Source organism: Phragmites australis, chromosome 1, assembly GCF_958298935.1.
Source record: "Phragmites australis chromosome 1, lpPhrAust1.1, whole genome shotgun sequence".
In the NCBI taxonomy this organism is placed as follows: Eukaryota; Viridiplantae; Streptophyta; class Magnoliopsida; order Poales; family Poaceae; genus Phragmites; species Phragmites australis.
In genome coordinates, this window is record NC_084921.1 from 21,721,004 (window position 1) to 21,731,213 (window position 10,210).

The 10,210-nt window shown below is 38.7% G+C and overlaps 1 protein-coding gene across 1 annotated transcript; it reads left to right on the plus strand.

Moving 5' to 3' along the window:
- The first annotated feature begins 212 nt into the window (after positions 1-212).
- On the plus strand, positions 213-7,316 carry LOC133912690 (cyclin-T1-4-like). Its single transcript, XM_062355552.1, has 6 exons — positions 213-909; positions 996-1,077; positions 2,229-2,363; positions 2,517-2,695; positions 6,797-6,942; positions 7,020-7,316. Exons 1-6 carry the CDS (start codon positions 395-397, stop codon positions 7,049-7,051), a joined length of 1,089 nt encoding a protein of 362 aa, XP_062211536.1. The 5' UTR covers positions 213-394; the 3' UTR covers positions 7,052-7,316.
- The last annotated feature ends 2,894 nt before the right edge of the window (positions 7,317-10,210 follow it).

Below are 10,210 nucleotides of genomic sequence, written 5' to 3' on the forward strand. Positions count from 1 at the left end.
CCACTGCCCACACCAAGCCAACCAAGTCAATCAGTCAATAAGAAGCTAACTCCAAAGAACTGGCTGTATGATGTATTAAACTTCTGAAGTACTGGCTTCGGCCAAGTATAATAGAGCAAGGCCAGGGGCACGATAGTCTTTTTTGCGTACTCATCCAGACCAGCAAGGTCATATGGCGGCGAAAAGAGTTAAAAATGGTAAATATTGAAATTATCTTCTCTGTATGGAAGGACGCCGAAAAAGGTGGTAGTTGAAGAGTGGCCACAAAGTCGGTGGCGTTCCCCGAAATCCCCCAGCAAATCGTACCGCAATTCGCATCCTCAATTGCCTAACCCAACAAATCCTTTCTCTCCTCGGATCCTCAACCTCCGTCTCCGTCGACGCCATCTCCGCCATGTCATCCCAGTCTTTCGCCGCCGGCCCGGCCACCCAGCGCCCTCACCACCATGCGAACTCCTATCACCACGACCCTCCGCCCCACACCCGCCGCCGCCGCCGCGACCATGACGATCCCTACCACCCCTATCCAGTGCACCATGCGCACTCCTACGCAACCGTCCCCGCCGGCACCGTGCCTTACCACGTCTCCCGCGACCCGCTCACGCTCTCGCACCTCCAAGAGCGCATCTTTCCTCCTCCCCCTCACGCTCACCAGGCCGCGGGCCCGGCCCCGCCGAAGCGGGCCCGCTGCGCGCCCGATCCTCGGTGGGATCCGCCGCCGCCTGCAGCACCAGCCCCTGAGGCGCCGGAGAGGTCTCGGGAGGAAGGCGCCCCCGGGCCGCTGCTGTCGCGGGACGAGATCGAGCGGCGGTCGCCGTCGCGGAGGGATGGGATCGATTCCGCGCTCGAGGCGAGGCTGCGCGCGTCCTACTGCTCATACCTGCGCTGCCTCGGCGTCCGCCTTGGGCTGTAAGCTTGCTGCCGGTTATGTGGGCTGTTGATTGGTTTGTTGAATTGTCTTTGTATTGCTAATCTTTGTGTTGTGTCTGCTGCAGTCCACAGACAACAATCGCGACGGCCGTGGTGTATTGCCACCGTTTCTTCTTCCACAGATCTCACGCCTACCTTGATAGATTTGTTAGTTGTCTTTACCTCTTTTGCCTCTTCTACAAGAATTTGCCAGTCATGCAACTTAATTTCATTAGGTGGCCATACGATCGATTTAGTTCACCTCAAATGAATAAGTTCAAACTCTACAAAAAATTAATCCAGAGCACCTTTATTTGTTGAAATGTGTAACTTAGTGGCCAGAATGTGTATATTGGAAGAACCATCAAGTTTTTTAAACAAGAAATATGAAAGCTCAACAAAACTTTTGATCTAAATTTATTATTTTCAAATGGCTAACCTGCGAGCCGCAACAAGCCAACGTGTGCTGAAAGAATCTGCGTATATTTACATGGGGTGTGTTTGGTTGTTCGTATGGGTTTTCGTAGAGCTGCAACGTATATCCTGAACGAGTAGAAGCAGGCTGAGCAGGTGCAGTAACTTTGAAAAGAAGAGTGTTTGTTTATCTGTATAAACGGATGCAATGATCCTGCACTTGCGGATGCAGTAACCATGTGAAGGTTTTGTGTTACCTGTATGGATGGATGCAGATGCAGTGATCTTGCACCTGAGACTAACGAGTGGACCCGTTGCAATATTGTAGCAGATGCAATGCATCCACCAGGTCAAGCTCTATAGAAAAGCTCGATTCGGGCGGACCAGGCTCCTACCGTATAATTGATCCACAGATGTAGAGAGAAACAGTGTATGCCGGCAACCAAACGACCTTCTCCACGGGAATATACGCATGCACTGAGCCAAGATGCCCCTGATGCGGGCAACCAAACACGCCCTTGAATGTAGCTATGTTGCATGTACTTCTTCTATACTGTGCTAACTACCAAGCTATTGTCATCTTCATGTGCATCTTCCATCTCGCCTAAAAAATAAATCCTTCACGTGCATCTTGTAACTTGGCTTGTGAAGGCTTTTGTACTGTGTCTTTACAGTACATAGTTTTGCCTTTCTGGCTAATGCCCCATATATTTGTTTACACTGTAACTCTTGAAGATTCAGTTATCTGGAAAGGGGTGATTATTTTGATTTTTTCCCTTCAAGATAACTATTATATCAAGTATACATGCAATGTGGATTTATGCTTTTCTATATGCATATGTGCACATGCCAAATCTGATCTTATTCTTTTGTGACGACCATTATTTTCTTTCAAAAACTTGCAGTTGGTTGCGACTGCAGCCTTGTTTCTGGCAGCAAAGTCAGAAGAAACAGCATGCCTTTTGAATACTGTTCTTAGGGCTTCGTGTGAAGTTTCTCGAAATCAAGAATTCAACCTCCTTCCTTATATGCTACGAGGTGTAAGTAGACAAATAATACCCTCAAACTCTACATTTTTTTATGTATTCCTTCAATAGTATGTTGACTTGAATGTGTTCTTACTTTCTGAACTAAATTGTGGAAACCCATAAGGAACTGCCATTTGCTAATGTTTTGTATTTCTGTTTCTTCAGCAAGGCTGGTTTCAACAGTACAGAGAGAGTGTGACACAGACGGAGCAAATGATACTGACAACACTTGATTTCGAACTTGAAGTAGCCCATCCATATGCATCCCTTTCCTCTGCGCTGAGCAAACTAGGGCTCTCACATACTGTACTATTTAATATGGCTTGGAATCTGATCAACGAAGGGTAAGTATTTTCTGTTTTTTAATACATTAGTTGGTCATTACTTACTAACATATTTTTTTCTTAGTTCTTTTAAACAACAGCCAAGCACCTTGCAAAAATTTCATTCTTGTGGATCCTTACCGAGAATTTTGATACACACTAGCAATGTCAATTTTTTTTTGGACTTTGGCTTTTCTAAAGTTGGACCAGGCTTGGGTCTTTAGATGTTATCCTTCAAACTTGTAGTCGGCTCTGTGCACCCATGTGCGGATCATAGTGTCTAATCAACATTGTTCCAATCTGGCATAAAGAAAAAGAAAAGAAAAAACACTTAATCGTGAGAGGTTAAAAATGGATATTCTTACCAGGGTAAATGCTAGTTAGACAATTTTTAGTGGATCTATAGTTAGCTGGACTGGAATGAAGATACCATGCACAGTTCCTAGGACCATATTTTATTTTTATCAACTAACCTCATTTGGGGGCACTGCATACTGGTCAATCTTTCTGCAGTCAGCAGCCAAAGCACAACATTTGGACTAGGTTGTGGCCTGTGCAATACTGGATGAGATTGGATGAAGGGAATTCTTAGAGATTTTAAGGGTGGTTTGGATATAATGTGAGATCAAATGATTCTCAAGAACTGATTATCCCTGGCACTTGTCTCACCTGCCACAAAATAAGTGCCTTTGAATACCATCCACAACTCTATCAACTAACACAGAATATAGTATTGACTATTACTCGTAGTTTGCTTAATTGTTGTCAATGTCAGCATTCTGGATATTATTGTTGGTGCAAATAAGTGGACTTGTACGAATCTTCTTTCTATTCTCATTGCAATTAGTTATGGAAATACAATTTCTGGATCTGGTCTTTATGTATACTTCATGAAGACTCAGTTTGACATGAATTGTACAGTCTATCCTGATGTATATGTACCTTTTTATCATCAATAAAAAGTTTTGTATTGTTGAGCTCTCTTTCACACTACTATCTCTTTTCATGAATAAATGCCATTTTAGGATCTTGCACAACAACCAAAACATCTACAAAACACAATGTTAGATTTCGTTGGTTATTGCTCTTTTTATGGTGTGTATTACTCTAATCCATAGCAGCATGAAGTTGCAAATAAAGATGGATATTAAAAAGGGAGGGGTACATAAGGTAAAAGCTGTAAGTGCATCTTGAATGACATGCGGACAATTCAAAAGCTAGAACTACATTTATTTAGAAATGGAGGGAGTGTTACATATATTTGTATGTATATCTAGGCCTTGCATTGACATTCTATCATGAGTGCTTCTAATTTTGTGCAACATTCATCTTTCCAAGAAGCAAATATCATAGATATCTGCTAGATATAAAATATAGTTGTAGTAATTTTTCAAGCTTTGATTACATAGTTTGCAAACATAGCAAATTATTAATGGTCCTGTACTCTTTTCATATGTAACTTCATGTTACATTTTGTGAGCATGATCATGTTATTTGTGGTATAGTTCAGAGTGGAAGTTAATCACGAGCTAGATCAAAGCGATGCTATGTTGCAGTTAGTTAAAAGGCCAAGTCGTGTTGCCATTCTAATTTAGTGAACTGCATATATGCATAGCAAAACAAAAAGCAACAAAGAAAAATTTGGTTACACTAATGCAAGATTTGGAACTCCCCGCCATACAGTAGTAGACCATGGAAATGGAAAACTAATTAATAGCTAGTTCGGGATGTGTTGTAAATGCAAACTTTCCTTTTAAGAAGGGTATTAATCTTTCTTTTGCCTACTTGCCTGCTATTAAGTGATTGAATGATTGAAAAGAGGAACTTCTGTAAGATCTGTTACTTGATGTAGCAATTGCATCCTTCAAGATTCGTGTGCCGTTCAGAACATGACACAGTATCCTATATACACATCCGACCATCCCTTTTTCTGAATGTATAGGTACAAAAACTAATGAAATTATAATATGATGGTATATATGTACTTTTGATGATGAATCTACTAAAGTTATTCTCAAGTGATAAATCTAAATAATTCAATGCTTATTGTTGGTCAAAGATGCAAAACTTTGACTGTGGCCATGGTGACATATACTTTGGACAGGAGGTAGCACTAGATATTCACAATGCTCATTATTGAGTTCTGCTGTTGAGTATCATTTTCTAGAGTGCTATCATTTTTACGGTCAAATTTCTCACTATATAACGTACATATTCTGTTTGAAATGCTCATATCCTTCTAAAAAATTTCTATTTACAACTCTCTGTTTGTTCCTAGTGGAAATTGCCTTTGGGTTTTAGGTTGGACATTTTAGTTACAATTTTTTTTTTCTGTTGGACATTTCAACTATAAACAATTTTCTGTTGTTGATGCTTCGAAGATGTCCCTGTACTACTTCCTCCAGCACTGAACATTGGGGTTCTAATGTTGTGATGATGTGAGGATTCATGTTTTTGTGCCTTCTATTCCTCGTTCTGTTGATCCTACAATTCATGTTGGATAACTTCTCGTTTCAACTAAATTTATGTGTTGTATTTGGTTTGTGTGCATGCATTCACCAGTTTTAGTTTCACAGTAAGCTTTCTTGTGTGTACAAGGATATATGGATCCTTCTGGTGTGGCATAAGTTTGCAAGGTCACTTTTCAATAAAATTTTGTGCTTAACTGTGAGAATTTTAGCAGAGTATTGGTGTGATGTTCATGAAAAGCATCTTTAAACCTAAGAATCATAATGGAGCAACATTATTTGTGATAATTGGAAGAAAAAAATGACAAAGAAAAAGTGTCCACCTAGAAATTTATTCTTATTTCCCACAGTTCAATATACAGATTTGTGTTGCAGAAATCAGAGGGAGTCTTGGTCGTAAATGAAACCTTTTTGTTTGCTCAGAAGAAAATCCTATAGAACTTTTTTCCTATCTCGCTTCAGTATTGACTGTTGGACCTTGACTCTTGAAGAATGCTTTAACCTAATAATCTAATTTTAAAATCATATACATCTTAATTCTAGTACCTTTATTATCATTATTGTTTTCTTATCATCTTTTTAGTTTGATCTTGTGGATTTCATCTCTAGCCTACCCCAACTTGCTTGGGATAAAGGCTTTGTTGTTGTTGTTGTTGTACTCCATGGCCATGTGATCCAATTGTACAAAGAGAGGACAAACTTGACAATGTGCTACTACTTTTTGGGTTATGACAGATCAAGTATTGGCCTCATGGCCTAGGCTCAATTTCTTCAAATTTGGTTAGAAATGTTGTATTGTGTTTTTCAAATTTGAGCTTACTTTTATTGATAGAGTTGTCACATTTGCATTTGATCAGCTTTTGTTCATTACATCTTACCATTGAACACATTTTCTGTGCTTGTGTATTGCTATATAAGGCCATAAAATTTGCATGACTTAGTGGTTCCATCATAATTGGCCCGTCGGAATTTATATGTAGAGAAGTAGAGGTTACCTGGCCAAATTCTCTTCTACTAAAGACTGCCTTGCTGACAGTGACACTGACATTTTCATGTGGTGTCATTTTCAAAAGTTAGATGCATATTTTAGTAAATTGTCATATTGAGAATTACCTGAACTATTTTATAACCTTCCAATGTGACATTGTGGTTTATACGCAAAAACAACTCGAGAATTGGTTAGCAAACAAAAATAAGTGCAACTCTGTTGGAGTTTGCTATGTTATCTCGCTTGTGTGGCTTGCAAATCAAACCTTTTCATGGTCAAATGACATTTGTGATTCCTGGAGTGGCATATGTCGCTGAAGCATTTTTTGGTCAAAGAATTGATGTATGCATACAAAGAGGCGTGTCTAATTGCTTGAGTTTAGCAATATGACAAATTCTGCAGAAGGTTCTTCGATAATGTTATCACCTGAAGCATCTTTTAGTGGTAAGGGCCATTGCATATGGTTTCTTTAGTCTTTTTGTAATATGTAGATATTTGATGGAACCTTCCCTTGACATCTCTCGCTGACATGGCTTGTCATGTTGCCTGAAACAAATGGCCTTATTTTTCATGCACACAGTTCTCTAATCGATGGTTTGTGCAGCTCTTATTTGAGTGTTTTTAAGTATCACCCAACTATTATTCTTATTTATTTCATTAATTCAGGCTCCGAAGTTCACTTTGGCTTCAGTTCAAACCTCATCACATTGCTGCTGGAGCTGCATTCCTTGCTGCAAAGTTCCTCCGCTATGACATTACGTTTAACCCTAATTTCTGGCATGAATTCAAGACAACTCCATATGTTGTTCAAGGTGAGTCTTCTTTAGTAGCAGGTGAGCATGATTCTGTAGTAGGATTCACCTGACAGCATCATCTGTTGCAATTGCAGATGTTGTCCAGCAGTTGAAGGAGCTTCTTTAGGTTACAGTATTCAATATGTTCGCTTTATACCAAGAGATCCTTTTACTTAGTAGTGACCACTGCTAAAAATCTGTATACATTGTTATGTGGTCACTTTCTTTGATGACTGAATTCCGTTAGTGTTTTGAGATTATATCCATTTTTGTTCTTATATGTTTTTACAGCTACACCGTGTTGCTGTGTGCAAAAAGGGAAAATCCTGTTGCAATGTTGTCCTAAATTTTTTTGGGGAAAGTAAAAGAAAATAATCTTTATTAGAATATAATGTGCTATATGCTTGATGCATGGAGATTTGATTTTGGATCTTTAGAGCCTGCATGTCTTGTGTTTTTATAGTTGTACATCCCAGCCACCCTGTGTTTTTGTGCATGTAAATTTTCTTTTGGTTTTTAAGGACCTGTAATTTTCTCTTCCTAATGCTCACGCTTCACTTTATGAAAGAAGACTCAGGTCAGTTTTGAATCTTTTTCTCCCTCTTGCTCATTAGGAATAGCGCTTACTTATTGTGGTTGTGGTGTTTGGCTTATATATGGGCAGCATAATACATGTCCGCATTTACAGTTCACCATTATCAGTATTCAGTTATAAGCTCTTGTGGATGAAAGTAAATTCAGTGCTCCCATATTTGTACGGGAGGAAATATTAGGCAATGACAGCAGAAATTTCTTCTTGCTGTACTTAGGACAATGTGTGGTAGGATGCGGCATTGATAGAATGCATATGCATTTTTATGCATTGTTAGTGCTGGAATGTGTTGGCAATGCAGCTCTTGACTTCTCATAAACCATTTATTTGTTTCCTTTATCTGTAGTATCATGACTACATGTACTATAATTCCTTTTGGGAATAAATAGTTTGAAGCGTTTCTAGTGGTCCTACCGGAACCATAATAGTAACATTTTCCAACAATGCACATCTTTTTGACATTCCATAGAAAATGAACAAGGTACGGCAACCTTTAAATAAGATGTCATAGAAGCAATTTAAAGAAAATAAAAGGTGCATATCAAAAGCACAATCTTCTGCAACCATGATTTTTTATTTGTGTATCAAATCAACGTTAAAAAATTGTAACAAAAAATTAAAAGCTGTGGCATCTTTCTATTTTATTGTGATTGTTATTTGTGGGATTTTTTCGTGCCTGTTGATTAAACCCAATTAGAGTATTAATCATTGGATCCTCGTAATAACTAATCAGGCGGCTGAAATTTCCTACTTATATATTGATTTTGCTGATGCCCTCAACATTTTGTTGTGTCTTCTTCTCTGGGGGCCTCCGGCAAGTTTTAGGACCTGGGGGTTGCCGGGTTAGGGTTTGGGGATTCATTGATGATCCATGAAATATTCTGGAAACCATATGCAATTAAATATACATGAATTGTAATATCTCTTCTTGTGGAGGCGAGAGGAGGGCGGGTTTTCTCAAGCGTGAAAGATCATATGCCCGGGGTGAACTGAGTTTCTAAAAACTATTTCAGTTTAAAAAAATTATCCTAAACAATTTCAAGCTAGATGTGTCCAGGGAAAAAAATCAGTGAAATACAGAAATTTCAAATATCACTAATTTCGCCCAGACCGAAATTGGCCCATTTCGATCAAAAAATTTTGGTCCAGTTTAAATGGACTCAGTAATTGGGAGCAAGGTAAACCAGATAGATCCCAGAGTTAGCTGTTTGTTTACACGTAGTCTAAATAGTATGGGTGTAATCAAATCGGATACAAATAGATATCGTCGATCCTATATCATCTCACATTTTTTCATCGGAATCGAAGCCAAATAGGGATGGTGTTGGATACAAATATGGATATGATAGTCTCGACAACGAATATAGATCGATACAAATCGAATATGTAACGAGTTAGATATAGACAATGCCAATTATAAATATTTATTCGGATATTGAGTAAAAGCAATAACCATATATATTCGACTATTCCATGTATCTAAAACCCAACTACATTAGAGGTCCAATAAACAAATCAACAATATACTCATATGGAACGGGTTATGTTAGAGTGAAATCGGAGAAGTTACGAGTGCCCAATATGCTGCTGAAGCTTTTATTAATTATTTGAACATATTTGCTACTTCAACTGAAAAATATCGACTACAAACTTGTAGATCTTATCGAGAGCTATAATTTTCAAATAAAGATTGTCTCCATCCGATTCCGTATAAAAAAGTTAAAACATCTGGAAGATAAACTCTGATAGTTGTTAGATAGTCTCTTCGGATATATTCGATATCTGACAGATACTTGGCTCCCTGCATCCGAATCCGATATCTGATACAACTATACAAGATCCGATCCGAGATCCAAGATTTTTTTCGGATATCCAATATCCGAGATTCGATTAGCATCTAAAACGGTTCAGATGATTGGGATGACGGGAAAAATCCGACCCATTTTCACTCCTACTAAATAGGGCCCATTAACAGGCATTTTTTTACGCATGGCTTTATGCACTTTTGAAGTGTGAACTTACAATTAGATATGATTTGTTCAAATTCTCTTTCATTCTAATGTTGCTGGCTTGGAGAAAGCCCCCTCCTTACTGGTACATCAAAACTTTCTGGAGCTAATAATTAGTTGCTAATCTGAAGATGGAGGGAAGAGCACAGAAACAATGAAATAGTTTAAATTAGCTTTAACAGGTTGACTGAGTGTAACAGTTTTTCTTTGTAGTGTTAACTAAAATTTGCTGCACCTTGCCTTAGAGTTTCACCTGGAAAACCCTGTGTTGATTCTGTAGTGTATCCAATTGGGACCTAAGTTTTTGCATCCTTCCTGTCCACTCTTTAATGGGTGAAAGTGTGTGATGATGTTAGCAGTTGAACTAAGATACCTAAAGCCTTCTCATATAAAATCACGCCTTTGAGTATTTTTAGCGGAGCTGGTTCTCCAGCGGTGGTATATCACAATTATTTACCTTTTTTTTTTGTCAAATTATGCTATCAAACCGAGGCTCAATTGTTGCAGCCTATCGAAATTTTGATCAAATTTCAGTTGAAAACTTTGAATTTTGTTTGGGTCACTTTGTCCGAAATTTCGCCTGAATCTCACGAATTAGGTTATTTCGCTCGTGGGCGGAAAAAAAACATGGCGAAATTTTGAACCCTGGATGTGTCTACTCTAACCCATCAAGTTTTGCACATTA